Source organism: Carcharodon carcharias, chromosome 23 (genome assembly GCF_017639515.1).
Source record: "Carcharodon carcharias isolate sCarCar2 chromosome 23, sCarCar2.pri, whole genome shotgun sequence".
NCBI classification, from domain to species: domain Eukaryota; kingdom Metazoa; phylum Chordata; class Chondrichthyes; order Lamniformes; family Lamnidae; genus Carcharodon; species Carcharodon carcharias.
The window spans coordinates 53,465,389-53,488,361 of record NC_054489.1 but is presented as its reverse complement, the minus strand read 5'-3'; the positions used below and the strand labels follow the sequence as shown (position 1 = coordinate 53,488,361).

At 42.6% G+C, this 22,973-nt stretch overlaps 1 protein-coding gene across 3 annotated transcripts in view; it reads right to left on the bottom strand.

The window, feature by feature from the left end:
• The window catches only part of kansl1b (KAT8 regulatory NSL complex subunit 1b), a 269,307-nt gene that overhangs the window by 44,713 nt on the left and 201,621 nt on the right, over nucleotides 1-22,973 (bottom strand). For all 3 annotated transcript variants that reach the window (XM_041217527.1, XM_041217529.1, XM_041217530.1), the window contains 3 exons: nucleotides 21,864-22,005; nucleotides 12,212-12,388; nucleotides 8,543-8,655 (listed from right to left, as the gene is read on the bottom strand). In XM_041217527.1, coding sequence (XP_041073461.1) covers nucleotides 8,543-8,655; nucleotides 12,212-12,388; nucleotides 21,864-22,005 — 432 coding nt within the window. The remainder of the gene's footprint in view (nucleotides 1-8,542; nucleotides 8,656-12,211; nucleotides 12,389-21,863; nucleotides 22,006-22,973) is intronic.

Below are 22,973 nucleotides of genomic sequence, written 5' to 3'. Positions count from 1 at the left end.
TGTTTCTGAGACTTGGGTCCTGAATCTTAATAAAGGAAACTACGATGGATTGGGAAACGTTACTTAAAAGGATGATGGTGGATAGACAATGGCAAACATTCAAAGAGCACATGGGTGAACTGCAACAATTGTTTATTCCTGTCCGGAGCAAAAGGTAAATCAGAAAGGTGGCCAAACCATGGCTTACAAGGGAAATTAGAGATAGTATTAGATCCAAGGAAGAGGCATACAAATTGGCTAGAAAAAACAACAGACCTGAGGATTAGGAGCAGTTTAGAATTCAGCAAAGGAGGACCAAGGGATTGATTAAAAAAGGGGGAAATAGAGTATGAGATTAAGCTTGCAGGAAACATAAAAACTGACTGTAAAAGTTTCTATAGGTATGTGAAGAGAAAAAGATTGGTGAAGACAAATGTAGGTCCCTAACCGTCAGAAACAGGGGAATTTATAATGGGGAACAAATAAATGGCTGACTAACAAAATGCATACTTTGGTTCTGTCTTCACAAAGGAGGACACTAATATATCAGAAATGTTGGGGGACACAAGGTTTAATGAAAGGGAGGAACTGAAAGAAATCAGTATTGGTAGGGAAATGGTGTTGGGGAAATTGATGGGGTGTTGGGAAAATTGATGGGATTGAAGGCCAATAAATCCCCAGGGCCTGATAATCTACATCCCAGAGTACTTACGGAAGTGGCCCTAGAAATAGTGGATGCATTGGTGATCATCTTCCGAGATTCTACAGACTTTGGAACAGTTCCTACAGATTGGAGGGAGCTAATGTAAGCCCACTATTTAAAATGGGAGGCAGAGAGAAAACAGGGAATTACAGACCAGTCAGCCTGACATCTGTAGTGGGGAAAATTTTAGAGTCCATTATAAAAGATTTAATAGCTGAGCATGTGGAAAACAGTGGCAGAATCAGATAGAGTCGGCATGGATTTATGAAAGGGAAATCATGCTTGACAAATCTACTGGAATTTTTCGAGGATGTAGCTAGTAAAGTTGATGAGGGGGCCAGTGGATGTGGTTTATTTGGACTTTCAGAAGGCTTTCGACAAAGTCCCAAATAAGAGATTGGCGTGTAAAATTAATGCGCATGGGATTGGGGGTAGTGTATTGAGATGGACAGAAAACTGGTTGGCAAACAGGAAACAAAGAGTAGGAATAAAGGGGTCTTTTTCCAAATGGCAGGCAGTGACTAGTGGGGTACCGCAGGAATCTGTGCTGGGACCCCAGTTATTCACAATATATATATTAATGATTTAGATGAGGGAATTAAATGTAATATCTCCAAATTTGCAGATGACACAAAGCTGGGTGGGAGGGTGAGCTGTGAGGAGGGTGCAGAGATGCTTCAGTGTGATTTGGACAAGCTGAGTGAGTTAGCAAATGCATGGCAGATGCAGTATAATGTGGATAAATGTGAGGTTATCCATCTTGGTAGCAAAAACAGGATTATCTGAATGGATATAAATTGAAAGGGGAATGTGCAACGAGACCCGGGAGTCCTTGTGCACCAGTCGCTGAAGGTAAGTGTGCAGGTGCAGCAGTCGGTAAAGAAGGCAAATGGTATGTTGGCCTCCATAGCCAGAGGATTCGAGTACAGGAACAGGAATGCCTTGCTGCAATTGTACAGGGCCTTGGTGAGACCACACCTGGAATATTGTGTGCAGTTTTGGTCTCCTTATCTGAGGAAGGATGTACTTGCTATAGAGGGAGTGCAGCAAAGGTTTACCCGACTGATTCCTGGGATGGCGGGACTGACATATGAGAGGAGATTGAGTCGATTAGGATTATATTCGCTGGAATTCAGAAGAATGAGTGGGGGTCTCATAGAAACCTATAGAATTCTAACAGGACTAGACAGGATAGATGCAGGAAGGATGTTCCCAATGGTGGGGGAGTCCAGAACCAGGGGTCACAGTCTGAGGATATGGGGTAGACCATTTAGGACTGAGATGAGGAGAAATTTCTTCACCCAGAGAGTGGTGAGCCTGTGGAATTCGTTCCCACAGAAGTAGTTGAGATCAAAACATTGTATGTTTTCAAGGAGTTAGATATAGCTCTTGGGACGAAAGGGTGGGGTGAAAGGGATCAAAGGATATGGGGAGAAAGTGGGAGCAGGCTATTGAGTTGGATGATCAGTCATGATCATAATGAATGGCAGAGCAGGCTCGAAGGGCTGAATGGTCTACATCTGCTCCTAGTTTCTATGTTTTTAAGTATGTCCAAATCCTCCCGTAGCCCCTTTGCATCTTCCTCAACACACATTCCCACCTACCTCTGTGAAATCAGCAAACTTGGAAGTATTAAATTTGGTCCCCACATCCAAATCATTGATGTATATTGTGAACAGCTGGGGCGCAAGTATTGATCCTTGTAGTACCCCATTAGTCACTGCCTGACAACGCGAGAATGATCCATTTATTCCTGCTCTGTTTTCTGCCTGAGAGCCAATCCTTAATCAATGCCAGTATATTACTTCCTATCCCATGTACTTTAATTTTGTTGACCAACTTCCTGTGGGGAGCTTTGTCAAAAGCCTTCTGAAAATCCAAGTATATGATGTCCCATTATCAATTGTTTGCGACCGTTTCAACCCAGCATAGGATCCCTGACTGTTACTAGGCCACTGGAAGTACTGGTGATGGATTTCACAGTCCTTGATCCCAGTAGCCATGGGGCCGAACACATCCTTGTACCGACAGAAGTCTTCCTCAAGTTTCCACAGGCAACTCCCAGCCATAATCAGAAAGTCTTAACTATAGGCCGAGTTCTGGTGCATAACTGGTTTGATCCTTTAAATATTCCATGCAGAATACACAATGCCCAGGAGTTGCAACTTTGAAGGCAAAATGACAGCTCAGCAAGGTGCACAGGATTGCCAAGAGTCACACTGCCACCTACCATCCAGGGGGCAATGGACAATGAGAGCGATTCAGTTGCATCCTTCATGACAGATTGCACACCCTATCTCCTGAGAGCGAACAAAAGTGGCACAAGTATCTTCCAGAATTGGTTTATGCATTAAAAAAAACCCCACATTCCTCAACAGGTGAATCGCCACACCACGTCTTCTTTGGTAAAGATCCTGTTCTCCCAGTGGACCATTTACTGCGGCTCAACACACATTCTGAAGGTGATGGCCAAGTTGGTGTTTGGATAGCTAAGCGTCATACAAGACTAAATCAGGCATCTAAGATGGCATCCAAGACGACAGAGTGAAGGAAAGTATTGCAGAACCACAAAGCTAATGATATCGGTTTCCCAGTTAATATAATGGAGTATTCTTCAGGGATAGGCATATGAAAGGTCAAAATAAGATACAGGATGTCTAGGATCTTGAACCTCTCAAAGTTGTCAAGCATCTTGACACTGCTGGTCACCGGTAACTGGGCAGCAGCCTTAGAAGATGGTTCTGAGGGGAGCTGCTTGATGCCAGAGGCCTTGAAGATAATGCAGGAACAAGCAGCACAGTCAACAGTGTAGATGAACATAAAGTGCCAGCTGGCAGTAGCTCAAGTGAAGAGTCGGATAATGACATTGAAACCCAGAATGGTCTGTGTGTCATAAATTCAGAAGGTGCATCCAGCGAGCTGCCCGGGGTGGGGGAGAAGAAAACAGCGATAGATCAGGGGACTTTTTCTCAGCTGGCGGAGGAGTCAGCAGTGGAGATCCTGAACGGGTGAGGACCTGGAGGCAGTAACCATCACCTTGAAGAATGGGAAAAATGAGGGCCTGGAGACATCAACCATCAGTAGTAGATGGAATCCCCACTGAAGCACTTAAGCATGGAGGAGAAACATTATTGTGTGAATACATGGCCTCATTTCGCTTATCTGGAATGAGGGGATCATGCCAGGAGATCTGAAGTGCCATAATCATGACCATCTTCAAGAAAGGTGACAGTTCTGACTGCGTTAACTATAGAGGAATCTCCCTGCTGTCAGCCACAGGGAAGGTCAATGCAAGAATCCTCCTTTGTCGCCTTCTACCGGTGGCTGAAGAGCTCCTCCCAGATTTGTAATGTAGATTCTGCCTAGTAAGGGGTACAACGGACAAGATCTTCACTGCGCGGCAGCTGCAAGAGAAATGCAGGGAACAGCACCAACCCTTATAAAATGGCCCTCTTTCACTTCACAAAAGCATTCCACGCTGTCAGCCGTGAAGAATTACAGAGCATCCTCCTTTGTTTTGGCTGTAACCAAAAGTTTGTCACCATCCTCCGCCTGCTCCACGATGATGTGCAAGCAGTGATCCTGACCAAAGGATCCACCACAGGCCCAATCCATGTTCGGACCGGGGTCAAGCAATACTGTGTCAATCGTACCGACACTGGTTCCAATCTTCCTTGCCACAATGCTCCATCTCACCCTCAGCTAGCTCCCTACTCGAGTGGAGTTAAACTACAGAACAAGCGGAAACCTGTTCAACCTCCACCACCTGCAGGCCAAATCCAAGGTCATCCTATCCTCTGTCATTGAACTACAGTATGGAGGCGATGCTTGCGGCTGCGCACACTCGGAGGCTGAGCTAGAAGCTATCGCCAAGCCTTCACCAAGACATATGAAAGCATGGGCCTTTCATGAAACATCCAGAAGGCAGGTCCTCCATCAACCTGCCCCCTCCACACAGCACTGCGCCGCCCCCCCACCATTATCAAAATTCATGACGAGGCCTTGGACACCGTGGACCACTTTTGATTCCTTGAGAGTCTACTGTCAACAAGGGCAGAAATTGACAACGAGGTTCAACACCACGTTCAGTGTGCCAACACAACCTGAAGAGGAGATTGTTTGAAGACCAGGAGCTCAAACCCAGCATCAAGCTCATGGTTTACAGAGTAATAGTGACACCCGCCCTCCTATACGACTCAGAGATGTGGACCATGTACACCAGGCACCTCAAAACTCTGGACATGTACCACCAGTGCTGCCTCTGCAAGATCCTGCAAATCCATTGGCAGGATACTGCACCAGTGGCATTGTTCCCTCTCAGGCCAACATCCGCAGAGTCCAAGCATCGACCACGCTCGATCGGCTCCTCTGGGCAGGCCACATTGTCCACATATCTGACAAAAAACTCCCGAAACAAGAGCTCTACTTGGAGCTTTGACGCAGCAAGCGAACCCCAGGAGGGTAGAGGAAACGCTTTAAGGGCACCCTCAAAGCCTCCTTGAAAAAGTGCAACGTTCCCACCAACATCTGGGAATCCCTGGCCCAAGACCACCCAAAGTGGAGAGAAAGCATCCGGAAAGCAACCAAGGGCTAGCTGAAGCCAAGCGTCGACAGCGAAAGGAGCGCATGGCAACCCAACCCACCTGTTCCCACCCCCTCCACCACCGTTTGCCCCACCTGTGACAGAAACAGTAGGTCGTGCATTGCACTCTTCAGCCACCTGAGAACTCATTTTTAGTAGCAAGTCATCCTCGACCCCAAAGGAATGCCTAAGGGAATCCAGTATCTGAGGAGTATGCAGAAATGAGGCTGCAGCTGAAGCAACAAGAGTTCCTGCTCATGATGTCCCTGAAGACAGGAATGACATAGGCCCCAACATGACCTAGCCCAGGTCCTATTCAGAAACAGGAAGTTGAGTGTTTCTGATCTCCTGGATGCTCCTACCAAATCCATCGAAAGTACCTGCAGAGATTGTGAACTAGGGAGGCCATTTAGAGTGAGTGCTGGATTTCATTCTAATGCTCACCACTTGCCCAGATCAGTGATTAATGAAGTTTATGCTGTTACGTTGATTTGAATGTTTTAGCTATTATAGCTCAATTGACCTTGTTAATTATGTAATTGCTTAGTAAACCATAATTGTGTGAAATGTATAGTTGCTGTGACAGCAACTCATAAGCAGGGTAGTGTGCAGCGGGGTATCGTGCTTGGCCCTGGCTCCCAATTTCCATCTTCAGCATAGGGCCACGCGCTGCCTTCGCCAGGGCATTCCCCACGGATACTGGGAAATTCTGTTGGTGGGTCCCTGCCAACAGGTGGTGAAGACAGCAGAGAGCACTGGGAATGGGAAGTTGTCAGCCCCTGTAGTCCTTGGCAGGCTGGGGCGGAACCAGGAGCCACAAGGAGCAGGCTGAGGCAGGAGCAACAGCAAAAGTGCTCAGCCTGAGGTCTATGCCGGGGCCTGGAGATCAGGTGAGGAGCACAGGTGTTAGGGACCCACTAGGACTGTCTGAACAAAATGAAATTCCACCCCAAGCCCAGAGAAACTGGACATACCTCTTGTGGGCTAGATGACAAGGTAACTTGGCTCATGTGGTCAAGGGGAGCTAGCAAAAGGAGTGCTACGAGTGCACCATCTCTCAAATTAGGTTCTCTGCTGTGCGTAGGGTCCAGTTTTAAACGCAGACCCGTTTTACGAAGAGTGGGAATAGAGGAATAAGGTTCAGGATAACGACCTAGCACCCCTACGGAACTCAAGGCACACCAGCTCCCACTGCTTAATGAACATGTCTTGAATCAGTAGTGTTCACAGACAAGAGTTAAGCTTTCAATAGTTTTTCTGTGTTTTGTAGTGTCAAGGGGCAGTTGTCTCCTGTAAGGAGCTTGTTTTTTTTTTAAAAAAGAAGCTTTTCCATGCAGGTACTTGTCTATTTGGTGCCATTGGAATGAAGGATTGCTGAGCTGGTACCTGTGTGTGTTGTGTGTACTTCTTCCTGCATTACATTTTAGCAACTAGCTACCTCCAAAACATGTTAATGTCAGTGTTAAAGGCACTAGGTGGTAACATCAGACAACAAGACAGACTGCACAGCATGCTGGAACTTATACAAATTCAGGTTGAATTATTAGCCATCTTGGAGGATCGGCTACAACGTAGGATGCACTGCAGGAGCATCTACAAAGCTCAGCAGATGCACTATACCTTCACTGACCCATCTGCAAGGGGACCTGTGGTCAGGTAGCAGGTCACCACTTCTTACCATTGCAACATATAATTGAAATTAAAACAAACAAAAGAGAAACAGAATAAACACACCATTTTACCCTAACTGGCTTTGCTGCTTTAGAGGCATGAAACTCAGCAGATCACTTTCTTCCAACCAGGTGAGCTCGTCAGAATTTCACTATTATATTCTCTTAATGAGTTAACTAATCATTACCAAGTGCATTGTACTGATGTGCCTGGTCACACAGCCAACAGCAAAAGCTTAAGACAAAGACACACAACAGAACTGGTACCGCTTTCTCAGTCGTTTGATGCTCTGACAACATTTCACTCAGGTTTCTACAATCAGTTTTTCCCTTTCACCAGCAGAGAAGTGACCTGGTGCACAGCCCAATGGTCAGCAGAGCAACATTTACCCAGCTTGTTCGTCATTAAAAATTGCACGTCTTAAATAGCAATTCATCCACCTCAGTCCTGTGTTGCTGCAAGTTGTTGTAACCCATACACATCAACCACTACAGGTTTTGCAAAAACTTGGGCCACTTGGTGAAGCCGTGGGTGAATAATTTAAGTGAGGTGACAAAAAGGAATGAAAGTCTAACACGAGTAGTTTTTGTTCAATGGATTGATTCCTCCATGTTACAGACTAGAATTTTATTTTGACGTAACAAAAATAAAGAGCAAAAATTGCAGGACTTCACTGAAGTAGAGAGGTTGTTTTACCTACAAGTGGGGATCAGAAATATTGCTACAATTTTGATTCTTGAATTCTGCAAACCCCACTCTTTTGAATTTAAGTTACAAAAAAACGACAAAGGAATAGATATTCATACTGATGGGGTTCGATGAAGAGGGAGACTCGTGTGGCACAATCACCAACATGGACAAACAGGGCTGAATAGGGTCTGTTTCTGTACTGCATATGCTATGTAATCTTATTATTGAAAAACACCAATGAAGTTTCTTACTAACTTGGAGGCCATTAAGTGTGGTCTCTTGTGCTGTCACATTGGTCTAGTTGCATGCCCAGTGGGGAATTTCCAGACTTTGATAGGCCTGCCTGTGTTGGTTGGCTCTCAGGCTGTGAGATTGTGTTGCCCTTTGTTTCATATGGACTGAAGACTATTATCTTCTATGAACAAACCATACATCCCTAGGCTAACATTGCATTTTTGGGCAAATGGCCCTTCCCCTGGTGCTTCATGCCATTTTTTGAAAGGACAGCAAATGCAACTGGCCAGGGGACCCATTCTCGGTCATTACCCTATTGGAAAATTTGTGTCAAGGTGATCAAAACTGTACATTCTAACCATGACCTAACCAATGTTTTCTTCAAACTATATCATTTCTACTCTTGAACTCTTATAAAACCAAAAAGCAATTGGCCTTTTGTGCAACACACTTTCTCGCCTCATTTTAATTGCTGCTTCAAGTCTGGCAAGAACTCAGATCCTGCAATCACAATTTAGAAAGAATAATTCATTCTTATCTACTGTAACCGTCTCATTCATCACTTTAGAGCCATGTGCTGTTCCATTTTCACGTTTAGTGAGAAAGCTTCAAAGCCCATGTCCTTCATAGTGGTAACTGCATCCTAGAACAGTCCAAGCCTCAACACTAAAGCAACATATTACCTGTTGACCACTCCATTGACGGGCTTAAGGTGACTGCAGGGTTTTGTTGATATAGATTCTGTCGATGTAGAACAAGATGCCACATTTTCTACAGCGTTAACAGGGGAAATAACCTGGAAAATGAACAGACATGAGAACTGGTGCAGCAGAACACAGTGCCCTTGACAATTCAGCAAGTTCATTCAATAAAGTTAGAGATTGAAGTGATCATCTTCTGCATGAAGAATTTTGTTCTCTTAATGTTTGGATATCCTTTTTGCAATGTCACAACAGTATTCCAGCTGTGGCCTGAACAGGTTTTGAAGGACCTCAGCATTACCTCAGTGGACTTGTATTCCATTGTTCTGGCTACATATCCCCACATTTTGTTAGCTTTATCAATTTGCTCACAACACTACCTAAACACTGCCAGAAACAATCCCACTATTATTCCCAGGCTCCTTTCCAGGGCTCTGGGCTAATTCTGTACTAGTCATTTTGCATTTTTATCATAGACTATTTTGTCCAATAAGAAACATTTTGCACCTCTGCATATTAAAGTTCATCTGCTTGTGCAGTTTAGAATACTGCTCAATTAAACACTGTTCATAGCTTACCCCTCCATCTCTAATTTTTTTTAAAGGTTGGAGCATAGTGCCAGTGGTTAGATGTATCCTCTATCCTCTGCTGTTAAATAGAAACGATTTATTATAAACTTTCAGGACAGCTGCCGTTAACTCTTCAATTTTTGGGGGTGGTCATAGGGATCAGGAGATTTAATGGGTTTCTTTCACCACATTCCCCGCAGAGTCCAAAGCAGATTAGCTCAGAAAAATTGACACCAAACACTTCAGTCTAACCTCAGACAATAAATTACTCTTCAGCCATGTGTTGAGCCCATGTCTTCTGAAGATAAGAGGAAAAGATGAAAATTATGGGAAGGAGTCCACATCATCACTGTGTAAGCTAACTGAAAAGCACTGAAGCAAAAGTACTTTTCTGCATAGAAATAGTAACACCTGTGCAGAGATTTTCCCACACCTTTATTTGCTCATCTAATATGCTGCCCACTTGGCAACATCATAGAAAAATTACATTACAGAAAGAGGCCATTCAGTCTGTGTTCTGCGCCAGCCAAAAAATAAAAAACTGCTAATTCAAATCCCACATTCCAGCACCCGGTCCGTAGCCTCGCAGGTTACAGCGCTTCAAGTGCAGATCCAGGTACCTTTTAAATGGATTGAGGGTTTCTGCCTCCACCACCAAACCACAAGCAGTGAATTCTAAATAGACACCACCCTCTTGGTTAAGAAATTTTTCCTCATATCCCCTCTAATACTTCTACCAATCATCTTAAATCTGTGTCCCCTGGTAAATGACCTCTCTGCTCCTGGAAACATGGCATCCCTGTCTGCTCTATCTAGGCCCCTCGTAACCTTATACACCTCATTCAATTCACCTCTCAGCCTCCTCTGTTTCAAGGAGAACAACTCCAACCTATCCAATCTTTCCTCACAACTGCAATTTTCCAGTCCTAGCAACATCCTCTTAAATCTCCTCTGTACTCTCTCCAGAACAATTAAGTCCTTCCTGTAATGTGGCAACCAGAACTGTACACAGAATTCCAGCTGTGGCTTAACCAGTGTTTTAAACTGTTCCATTATTACATCCCTGCTCTTTTATTCAATACCTTGTCCAATAAAGGAAAACATTCCATATACATTCTTCACCATCTTATCCACCTTCCCTGCCACCTTCAGAGACTGTGGACATGCACTCCAAGGTCTCTCACTTCCTTCTATCCCTCCTAAATATCCTGCCATTTATTGTGTATTTCCTTGCTTTGTTTGCCCTCCCCAAATGCATTACCTCACACTTCTCTGGATTGAATTCCAAGTGCCACTTTTCTGCCCACTCAACTAAACCACTGATTTCATTCATAATCAGCTCAGATCCTAAGCTCTGGAATTCCCTCCCAAACATCTCTCCTTCTTTAAAACACTCCTTAAAACCTACACGTCTTTGACCAAGCTTTTGTTCACCTGTCGCAAGATTTCTATGCTGCAAGGTGCCTAATTTTGTTTTAGAAGTTTCATGTGAAGCGCTTATGTTAATGATGTTATACAAGTACAAATTGTTGCTGGCATCCCAAATCATAGCACATAGCAAATAATTAGGTCTACCCAGGGTTAATGGGTTTCAGTACTGACTTGAGAAATGGATTGTCTGTTGTCCCCTTTAACCAAATGGATTGCCTGTTGTCCCCTTTAACCAATAAATGAACGGCCAGCCTCCAAAGAGAAATTTCATTCAGGAATCTCTTCTTCAATCAAAAGCAAAAAGCAATAAGTTTAAAATTAGCCAAAAAGCTAGAAACACTGAGCAGGTAAAGCAGAGAACAAACAATGCTGAAAGTATTCAAATTCTTTGTCTAAGTTGCAAGATATTACAGACAAACAGAATTTAAAAAAGAGCATGAGTGAGGGGAAAATAAATAAAATGAAGTGGAAAGGAGGTAGCGGTATGGCAAAAGAGGAGGCATATGAGAGAAATCACAGAAATAAAAGACAGCGTGTGTGTAAAGCTAATAAAATGAAAGGTAGGCAAGTAAATGTGAAGAATGAAACACTAGCAAAACCAGTGTTCCACTGGCTTCACATGAAACTTCTAAAACAAAATTAGGCACCATGCAGCATAGAAATCTTGTGACAGGTGAACAAAAGCTTGGTCAAAGAGGTGTAGATTTTAAGGAGTGTTTTAAAGGAGGAGAGGAGTTTGGGGAGGGAAATTCCAGAGCTTAGGATCTGAGCTGATTAAAGCATGACCACCAATGAAGTGATTAAAGGTCGGCACGCTCAAGAGGCCAGAATTCGATGAGCATGTAGACTTTGGAAGGTCGTCGGGCTGTAGGGGAATTAAAGATGAGATGGGTGAGGCACTGGAGGCCTGGGAAAAGGTGGATGGACCACACTACAAGCATGATGCCTGCCAGGGGGTCCCCACCTCAAATATCAAACCAAAAGAAAAATCCTATATTTATAAAATGAGTGAGTGGTATTTTATGTATGGAAGTTATCAAGTGCATACTGTTCATTTATTTCTCATTTAAATAAAATCAGGTTAGTTTAGATCTTGAGTGCAACATGTGCAGTGTGTGACAAATTGCAGCAGTGTACCGAGTAAGAACTTTCTGTTGCAAACACTGAATTTCATCATCGTTGACCTAGAATTTGTGCAGGTTAAAAGCATGCTCCATATCACAGAAAGATCAGTGAGGTTATTGTAAGAAAATAAGAAGCATAAAAATGACAAAACATGACAAGTTAACATTTTGAATATGTGAATTTTTCCAAAAGCTTTCGTGATGAGATTTCACTGAGTCATTTCAGGGACAAATTCCTGCCTCATCACAGAGGAGGAACTGGAGTCCTAACTTGGCATTTGATTTCAACACAAGTGAGCCATGAAGTTTATCTACTATGGTGCTTCCATTTAAAGCGAGAGTTTCTTACATATGGAGCATTCTGAATATTTTATTTCTCAGCAGCACCTTCATATGGTAGTTATGCTATTGGCAGTCCAGATGCAGCAAATACTCCAGATCTCTCAGCATTATCCCAAGAAGGGGAATCAACACAATAGCCTTACAAGAAGGGTTTAAAAATTAGGATTAATGAGTTGGAATCCTACCTGTTTACCCACAATTTTAGGAAGCGAAGAATGACTACAGGCTGACACCTCAAGCTTGCCACCAGCGCCATTCGCTTTCAGTTCAGTTTGAGATAGACAATCAGACCCATCTGGGGAGCTTCCTACCAGCCGGCTCAAGTCTTCTGGGGGCGGAGAGTCTCCAAGCACAACTGAACCCTATGGGAAAATGTTTAGAATCAGTAAAGTATTTGCTCAAGGTGCAGTGCAATGTGAAGTCCAATCATTAAAACTTAAAGTCATTTGTTTATCCTCCAGACTGTTTGCAGGCACAGCAGTGTTGTCATGAAGTTTGTGTGGCATACCAATACTTCATAGGAAAAGCAAATACACTGTTATGTCAAATATGCACCCTGTGACAGTAATTTGTCATTTCAATTTGTTTCTAAGCACTCCAGAACTTCACCTTAATAAAAAAAAGCTCTCTCCAGACTTTGAATTTAAATTTTTTAAACGTTTGTTTTGTACAATTCATGTGAGCGTAAGGAAGAAAACTTCTTATCCAACTATCTCACTGTACTGAAATTGCCAACATGTCAAAATATTTGAAAGCCTCACCAACAACTCAAACTATCAGGTCAGATTAATTGAAAGAAACTGGATGGGTCAGTCAGGGTATAACACAAGATGGTAGATGACAAGAACTCAACCTGAACCTTCTTGACTTGTATTAATAATTCCTCATCCACAGGTGCCACTTCTCTCCCCATCAAGGCTGCCATCACAATTCAAAAAAAATCCCTCCTTGACCTGTTAGTCATTGCCAGCCACTGACAAATGCTCAATCTCACTTCCCTAGTGTGTATGCTCGATAATATCGCTGCCTCCAGGTCTACATCCAATTTCCTTCAAAACTCCCCAATCAATTTTTATCCTTCTCATAGCAGGGGAATGGTCCTAGCCCATGAATGCCACCATCTAAATAGGATAATTCATTGTCTCTCTTTATTCTCCATTCATTTTCACTGTTTGACATGGCTGATTCATGTTAACCTTCTCCAACGAATCTCCTTTAATACATAGCTCTGTGAGGATGTCCTTGCATGACTCCATTCTCAATATCTGAACCTAACATCTCAATTCTTGATGTTTCCATACTGTCAAAACTCTTGTCTGAATCAAGTCTTGGATGAGTCAACTTCGTCCAGCTCAACATTGGAAAAATCAACTCCATCATCTTCAAATTCCCAGACAAACTCTGCTCCCTTGCCATTGATTTCACCTCCCTGACCAGCCACACAAGTTTAAACCCCATACATGAATCAACCTCATCCACTGCCAACCTATGCCACTACTTGAACACATTTGCTACTGGAAACTTTATAGATGTCTTCTTCACCTAGGAATAGTCCAATGCCTCCCTGCATAAAGTCAAACCTATCCAAAACACTTTGCATCTATCCTTTTCCACACGAAGAGGAATGCAAGTCCGCAGTATCCATATATCTTAATCTATCCCTCTGTTTGTGGGATCAACACATGATGAGATAAAGCAACTTAAATTTTGACCAACATGCTTTGTGAATCAGGCCTAAGGCAAGGTTGAGGGATTGAAGGAATAAGAGGTCATTCATCCTGATCTTAAGGGTCTGGACCATGTTGTTTGCTCACAGCTTATAATAGCAAAGTGACTGAAGAGCTTAAATGGGCCATAGAACCACATTAACAGAATCATTGGGACAGATTGGAGATGAGCAAGTGTATCTTCTTGGCTCCACATTATTTTAAATCTGCATTGTCTGTCTTTTACATATTACAGGTTAATGTTAGTATACATGGAACGTGGAGATCAAAAGCTAACATCGATGAATAAACCACTGTAGTCAGGTAGGAATCCTGAAGCATAGTACCTGAGTTCTTATAGTGAATTGTGAACTCAATAAGAATCAAATAATCATAAGGAATAGTATTGTATGATTTGACTGAGTTCTCAGGTTGGATTGTGTATCACGAGCTTGTTATGACAAGGGTCTGATTTTGCAGTTGTGACAACTGATCTCTGTGTTTAAAGTAATTAGAGAAGGTGAAACCGGAAAGCAGTCCAACAGATCAGTGGCCCCATTATTAGAATGGCAAGCAGCACCTCTGGAGCTCTACTCCAGTAAATGGGTCAACCCATACAGGCTTCCTGTCTCCCAATGTATTAAATTTAAAATCTTTGTCCTCGCAAAAGCACAAGAACCATGGCTCACCTCATCCTGTGAGCCAATTTCACCCTACTCCAAATTCTCCCAAATATCTACTCCCCCACGCCTCTCATCTGTTAAGAAATTCAAACTTCTCTTGTCGAGAGCACAGGCCAGGAACTCTAAGTCTGGCAGGCCTTGGGTGTTTCCGTGCATAAGGAAACTGGGACCAAGAGGCGATCTGGCAGTTAAAGGGCTCAGCCATGCAGGCGACAGTGTGCCTGCATAAAAATAAAGAAATGGCGTAAAAACCTCGTGGTTCAGGGCACCATAATCAAGAGGAATGCCAGGCATTCAGTCCTATTCAGGGGAGGCAGTGGCATAGTAGTACTGTCACTGACTTGTAATCCAGAGACCCAGGGTAATGCTTTGGGGACCAGCGTTCGAATCCCACCACAGCAGATGGTGAAATTTGAATTCAGTAAAAATCTGGAATTAAAAAAAGTCTGATGATGAACCCATCTGGTTCACTGGAAATCTGCTGCCCTTACCCTTACTCCAGACCCACAGCAATGTGGTTGACTCTTAAATTAGGCAACAAATGCTGACCTAGCCAGCCAGACATGCATTTAATGGCCTTCTCAAAACTTCTATCAAATTTTCAAGTCAATGCTAACCTCCTTCCTTCTGACTTGATGTCCATTTTCATGTATGCCAGTAAAACAAGCTCTGGCTGGGGTGAGTTAGAGGGAGCTGCATAATGGCTGTGGGTAGGTGGACTAGAAGCTAAGTTTACACAACTGATAATGCAATCATGTTGAACTCCTTAGGAAATCCATCTGTCTCTATCTCAATATTACAGAATGGTAACGTTCTGTAACTCTATCCAGCCAGTTGCTCCATTGATATGATCAGCATTCACAGAACAAAAGGATTTAAAAGATATCTTGCCAGTCAAAGAACGCATGCTTAGCAGTTTAATGCATCCTTTTCACGATTACACCATTCTGTTTCAAAGCATAAAAACTAAATGTTATGGCTCCCATTCTAAAGAAAAGGGACAATGGGGATGGGGAAAGAGAAAACGACTGTTTTGATGAAAAGGTGAGAGTCAGGGCTTCAAAATGAACTATAACTTTCTGACCCACAAATACAGTCAAGATAGGTGTTGGGCCCCTATGTCATGAAAAGAAATCCAAAACTTTATCCTTCTGCCATTTTTTTTTTAAAAAAATGGACTTTCTGAACCAAAAAAGGTTAAAAGTTACACGACCACAAAATTGGCCCTTTGTTCTGGAAACTACCAACATGAGTTACAACAACAAAAGAATTTCACTTTCAGCCTGTGGAATCTCCCACTTCATTACAAGGGGTCTGTATGATCAACAAAAGCAGAGCAAGTGCAGATGAACTGGCTCCCCAGCCCGAACTATCACAAAAGTGAGAGATTGAAACTCATTCTACCATAAGGGATGTTAACAGCCACCTCATCTCTCTCCTAAGGAGGAACAATGGAATTCTGGCCAGGAGCACAGAAACTGATTGTTAAGCTGCAATTAACCATCAATGGGCCACTTGGGCAGTTTTATCATTACATCTTTGGCCTCACAGGCAGTCTGCTGTTTAACATCTAACCAGTGAGCACCCCCATCCTCCCAAGAAGCAGAACTCCAGGTTGAACAACAGCCTGCTCCTTGGAGCCTGTCTCTCTTAGAAGATTTCCTACCATTGCCTGCAGAACTGATCCAGTCTTGGTGTACCTATTTCCTCTTGTAATATCAGCACCAACTATAATGCAAACCCCCACAAATCCAATCTTCAGCCAGATGAACTTGAGCTTCGACTCATTGGACTTAGGCTCTGAACCCTGGAAATCACATGAACTAATATTCGTTTCTGTAGTTCTTTTACCATTACTATCCATAGCTGTAAAACTCTTTTATCTATTCCCTCCTGTGCGTGTGCACACATGGTGTGTGCGTGTGTGCACACATGGTGTGTGCGTGTGTGCACACATGGTGTGTGCGTGGGGGTGCGTGCGGTGTGTGCGTGCAGTGTGTGCGTGGGTGAGTGCATGTGTGGGTATGGGTGTGTGTACTGGTGTGCATATGGTGCATGCATGGGTGTGCATGTGGTATGTGCAGAGTGTGCATGGGTGTGCGTTTGTTTCATGGAATGGGAAGTTGCAAACTTTCCTGCCCATGGGTTTTGAATACAAAAATAACCTTGAGTTAATCTGAGCCAAGCTGTTCCAGTACAGCTACAACACTGGCATCAGACAATGTGGAAAACTACTCATGTATGTCCTGTCCACAAAAAAGCACGACAAATCCCACCCAGCCAATTACCACCCCATCAGTCTACTCACGATCATTAGCAAAGAGATGGAAAGTATCATCAACAGTGTTATCAAGCAGCATTTACTCAGCAATAACCTGATCATTGATGCTCACTTTGGGTTCCGCCAGGGCCACTCAGTTCCTGACCTCATTACAGTCTTAGCCCAAGCTTAGACAAAAGAGCTGAACCCCTGAGGTGAGATGAGAGCAACTGCCCTTGACATCAAGGCAGTATTTGACTAAGTGTGGCAGCAGGGAGCCCTAGCAAAACTGGAGTCAATGGGAATCATTGTTTGGAGTCATACCTAGCAAAGGAAGATGGCTGTGGATGCAAGAGGTCAATCATCTCAGCTCTAGGACAACACTGCAGGAGTTCCTCAGTGTCCTCGGCCTAACCATCTTCAGCTGCTTGATCAATGACCTTCATTCCAGCATAAGGTCAGAAGTGGGGATGTTCACTGATGATTGCACAATGTTGAACACCATTCATGACTCCTCAAATATTGAAGCAGTCCGCGCCCATATGCAGCAAGACCTGGACAACATTCAAATCTAGCCTAAGTGGCAAGTAACATTCACGCCGTACAAGTGCCAGACAATAACTACCTCCAGCAAGAGAGAATCTAACCAGCTCCCCTAACATTCCATGGCATTACCATCACTGAATCCCCCACTATCAGCAACCATTAACCAGAAATTGAACTGGACAAGCCATATAAATACTGTGGCTACAAGAGCAGGTCAGAGGCTGGGAATTCTGCAAAGAGTAACTCACCTCCTGACTCTCCAAAGCCTGTCAACCATCTACAAGGCACAAATCATGAGTGTGATGGAACACTGTCCACTTGCCTACATGAGTGCAGCTCCAACAACACTCAAGAAACTGGGCACCATCCAGGTCAGAGCCCGCTTGATTGGCACCCCATCCCTCACCTTCAACGCACAGTGGCAGCAGTGCATGCCATCTACAAGATGCACTGCAGCAAACGACCAATGCTCCTTTGACAGCACCTTCCAACCCTGCAACCTCCACCACCTAGAAGAACAAGGGTAGCACATGCATAGGATCACCACCAGCTACAAGTACCCCTCCAAGCCACACACCATCTTGACTTGGAACTATATCACCGTTCCTTCAGTATCGCTGGGTCAAAAGTCTGGAACTCCCTCCCTATAAGAACTGTGGGTGCGCCTACAGCACATGGACTGTAGCGGTTCAAGTAGGCAGATCATAACCTTCTCAAGGGCATTAGGGGCAATAAATGCTGGCCTATCCAGCAACACCCACATCACATGAAAAAAAAAATCATAACACAAGTTTGCTGTGAGTTAGTAGTAAATTGGATCACACAAAGAGTTTGGGAAAACATGTCACAGCCTACTTTAAAAATAATTCAAAACACTTCTGCTTACAGACAGTTGGTGAGAGGGAAGTACAGTTTGCCTGTCTCCTGTCCATAATATGGGTATCAGGATTCTACCAAGGGCCAACTATCTTGACAATATCATACTTATAGCAAATTTCCCATTAGCAATGTGATAAATGAGTGCAGTAGTAAAACTCACCAACTACAAAATCACAGGATAAAGTTGAGTATTGTATAGTATTTTGAATATAAAGCTCCCCCTGGCCTGGGAGTAAACAGTGAATTAATTTTATTCCCCAGGACTAGTTTCCTTTCAACAACTTTCACTCTAGTGCTTTTTTGATGTTTCTGGAATAAAGTCAAATGCAAATTCAATCGCCACCGAATTTCCTCTCTGCTTACAATTGCTGGCACAGCCAAAGTGTCTTCACTCTTTTGTAGAAACTAATCTGTAACAGAATCCACTGCAAGATACTATGTCAAAGGGACAACCCACGAGGATCCATTATAACTCATGTCCAGCAGTGAGCTTAGATATAGCACAACAGCTGGTCAGAACCACAAGAACAAGGATGCACTGCCTAGCCTTAATAAAAAAGGAACAGTACCTGAAGATGGAAATGACTAATTAAACATATACACACTAAGGAGGATCGTACGTCATATATCCAAGAGTTTCAGATTTAGGTAGCTATTGTAACATCTCATTGAGCTCACTGACCTGAAATCAATATAGAATTCTTCTTAATATGTACTTCATACTTCCCAGACATCATTTCATTCAAATGTGGATTAGAATTCTTGACTACATCTGCTATTGTCAATTTAGTCCATCCTGAAGGATCAAAATTTTCACACCACTACAAGGTTTTCAAATAATTGAAGCAATTCTTGGAAAACAGCAATTAGTATGCAGATTTAACATTAATGGTCTCATAAAAGGACAGATGCCAGTTATGTCACTGGGTTGAATGCATCAGTACCAATATGCCATCAGAATTTGGTATAGCATGCTGTAATCTTGCGTATACTTGTGTGTTCTGAATGCAACACAGCACTTCAAATATCTCTTTCTAATGTCAGAGAAGCCTGTAACCAGGAATACTTCATGTGCCCAGTACACATTACTAAAATCCAAGTGCAAAAACACCTCAATGCTCCCAGTTCCAGTGAATCATAGAATGATACAGCACATTCCGCTCACGATCTAATTAATCTCACACTCCTGCTCTTTCCTCCAAGTACTTATCCATTCCCTATTGAACCTTAGAATCGAATCTTCTCCAACTGCTCTTTCAGGAACTTGCTCAGTACTTACCCACCACCCTCTCAATTTGCCTCTGGTTCTTTTACAAATTAAATCTGCGTCCTCCAGTTACCGATCCTTTTGCCTTTGGAAAAGTGCTCTCAGTTACTCCAAAGAAACCACATATTTCTCATTCTTCCTAAAAAATACATTGCTGTCTGGACTAAAATTCATTTGCCATGTGTCTGCCCATTTCACCCATCTGTCTACATCCTCCTGAAGTCTGTCGCAATCTTACTATTGGTCATAATATTTCCGAACTTTATGTCATCTGCAAACATTGTCCTCTATATGCGAGTCAAGGACATAAACTCAGCCATAGCCCCCAGCCTCAAGATGATCCACTTTTTGGTACACAATTGTTCCCACCCACATTTTGGCTGAGCTTTCACTATTTGCATATTAATAAATAAAGATTTTAATCTGTTCTCAATTTCTCTTTGTCCTAATCATTCCCTTTTTTTAAAATAAACATGGCCTCTGTACTTTCTGAATTCTAACTTGGTTCTCTACAGTATTGGGAGCCTGTAATTTATATAAGAACCCTATTTTCTATTCATTATTATCTATGAATTCTTTGTCTTTGGGAATTCATATATAAATAAAAATAGCAAGCAGTGGCCTTAATACGCATCACTGTATATTTCCCACCAATTTGAAATAACTATTTGCCTCTACTCTCTTCTTCCTGACCCTTAGCTAATTTCCTATCATTACTGTCACTGTCCCTTTAATCCCAGGGGCTTCAATTTTGTTATCAAATCTATTATGTGGTGCTTTATCAAATGTCTCTTGGAAGTCCCTATGCACATAAATTGTATTACCCTCATCAATCCTCTCCATTACTTCAAAGAGCGCATCTCAAGTTAGTCAAATACAATTTGCTTTGAATAAATCCATTGTGATGATCATTTATTAACCTGTACTTTTTCCAAGTGCCAATTAAAGTAATTTTCTCCGGGTTATTGTTTCCAAAATTTCCCACCACTGACATTTGGCCTTCATTTGCCAGGTTTATTCCTCATCAATGTTTTGAACATTTGCAATCTTCCAGTCATCTGGCACGACCTCATACCTAGTTATAATTGGGAGATTGTGGCCAGAGCCTCTCAAATTCCACCCTTACTTCCTTTAGCAATCTAAAATGCAACCCATCTTGACTGAGTAATGTTTCTAATTTTGAGGACTGCCAACCATTTGACTATCACCTATCAGATATCTTATCTCTACTACATCGTCCTTTACTGTGACATTAGAAACTAGGAGCAGGAGTAGGCCATTTGGCCCTTCGAGCCTTCTCCACCATTCATGATCATGGCTGATCATCCAACTCAATAGCCTGCTCCCGCTTTCTCCCCATATCCTTTGATCCCTTTCACTCCAAGAGCTATATCTAACTCCTTCTTGAAAGCATACAATGTTTTGGTCTCAACTACTTTCTGTGGTAACAAATTCCACAGGCTCACCACTCTCTGGGTGAAGAAATTTCTCCTCATCTCAGTCCTAAATGGTCTACCCCGTATCCTCAGACTGTGACCCCTGGTTCTGGACTCCTCCACCATCAGGAACATCCTTCCTGCGTCTACCATGTCTATTCCTGTTAGAATGTTATAGGCTTCTACGAGATCCCCCCTCATTCTTCTGAACTCCAGCAAATATAATCCTCATCGGTTCAATCTCTCCTCATATCTCAGTCCCGCCAGCCCAGGAACCAGTCAGGTAAATCTTCTTTAGTCAAGATAAAGACAAAGAATTCATCTAGTAACTCAGCCATAGCCCTCTGCCTCAAGATGATCCACTTTTTGGTACACAATTGTTCCCACCCACATTTTGGCCGAGCTTTCACTATTTGCATAGTTATAAATAAAGATTGTAATCTGTTCTCAATTTCTCTTTGTCCTAATTATTCCCTTTTTTTAAATAAGGATCGCCTCTGTACTTTCTGAATTCTGACTTGGTTCTCTACAGTATTGGGAGCCTGTAATTTATATAAGACCCCTATTTTCTGCTTCATTTTAATCTCTATATCTTCAGTTATCAGGGGAACTCAGATTGGGATGCCCTTCCTTTCTCCCTCATAGTAATGTGCTTATTGTGTACCCAAATTCTCTCTATTTTGAAGGTCTCCTCCCATTGTTCAAATTTTTTTTGCACGTCAAGCTTTGATTCTAATTCACCTGGGACAGATGCTATTTCAGCTTTCCGAATTTAGCTTGCTGCAGTTAAATATTACATCTAAATGATCATTTTTTTCCATAATTACTCTAAAATTGATCACATTATAATTACTGTTCCTCAAATACTCCCTGCATTGCTCTCTTCCTTGTTGGCCTGGAAACATACAGATCAAGAACTGTACACATGGTTTTATGAATATATACAAAATCTTCAATACTCCGATTTCTACACATTCGCAGACCATATTATAAGGAGGGTCTGAAAGACTCTGCATACACAAATAATCAGCTCTATACAATTCTTTGCTGTTGCACTGACCTTATTGGCACGGATTTGCCTGTAAATGTCTGTCTGTTGGCGGATGCGATATTCTAAATCTGATACATGAGCCTGTAGCCAGTTCCAGCGACTCACAATTGCAGCCCGTTCGATTGCCCACCGCCATTCTGAGCGCTGCCACCTGCAGGTGAAAAACAAACACAAATGGTCATGTTTATGCATCTTAGTATAAAACCAGGCAGACTCAAAGAATTCAGGAAATACCCCACAGTTGAGTGGTGAAGAAGACAACCCTTACTCAATTTCAAATATTCATAATCCAGGAAACATGTGCTCAATTTTATCAAATTACGTTGTTGTTCTTGTCCTAAATAGAATGTTCCACCAACAAAGTCACTTGAGGTTCTTTGAATTATCAATCTATTTATAAATGATCTGGACTAAGGTAAAGGAGAAATCAAAACTTGTAGGTGGCAAAAATAGGGAGCATGGCTAACTGAAGGGGACTTAAGTGACTTCAGGAAGACAAGAAAAAATTTAGAAGATCAGACAGATATGTGTCAAATGAAATTCAATGTTGAGTAAAACAACTTGGGAGAGACAAAGGGGAAAAATCATACATCAAACAGCAAAACACTAAAAGAAGCGAAGGCCAGAGACATTAGTCTTTAAGGGTGACAGGACAAGATGATAAAACTGCAAAAGAATACCAGATTGGGACATGTTGAGCACGGAGTATAAAAGGAGAGCTAACGAAGGGAGTGAGCTTAGCACAACATTCAATTACAAAGGTTACGTGCAAATCGAAAGTCCTACTAGAATCCACAGTTGCAGCAGGATCTGTACCAGCTTTTAAATAGGACATGGACATACATTTGAAAATGTAATATTTTAAAAAAGAGATAGGGAAGGGGCAAGGGAATGGTTTGAGCGATTGTTAAATTTACTGACGACACAAAAATAAGGAAGAAAGTAAACTGTGAACAGGACGCAGGGAGGCTACAAAGGGACATAGATAAGTGAGTGGGCAAAGATGTAGCAAATGGAGGATAATGTGGACAAATGTGAAGTTGTTCATATTGGCAGGAAGAATAAAAAGGTATATGGTGTGTGCGCAGAGCTCAGATTCAGAGGGATCTGGGTGTCCTA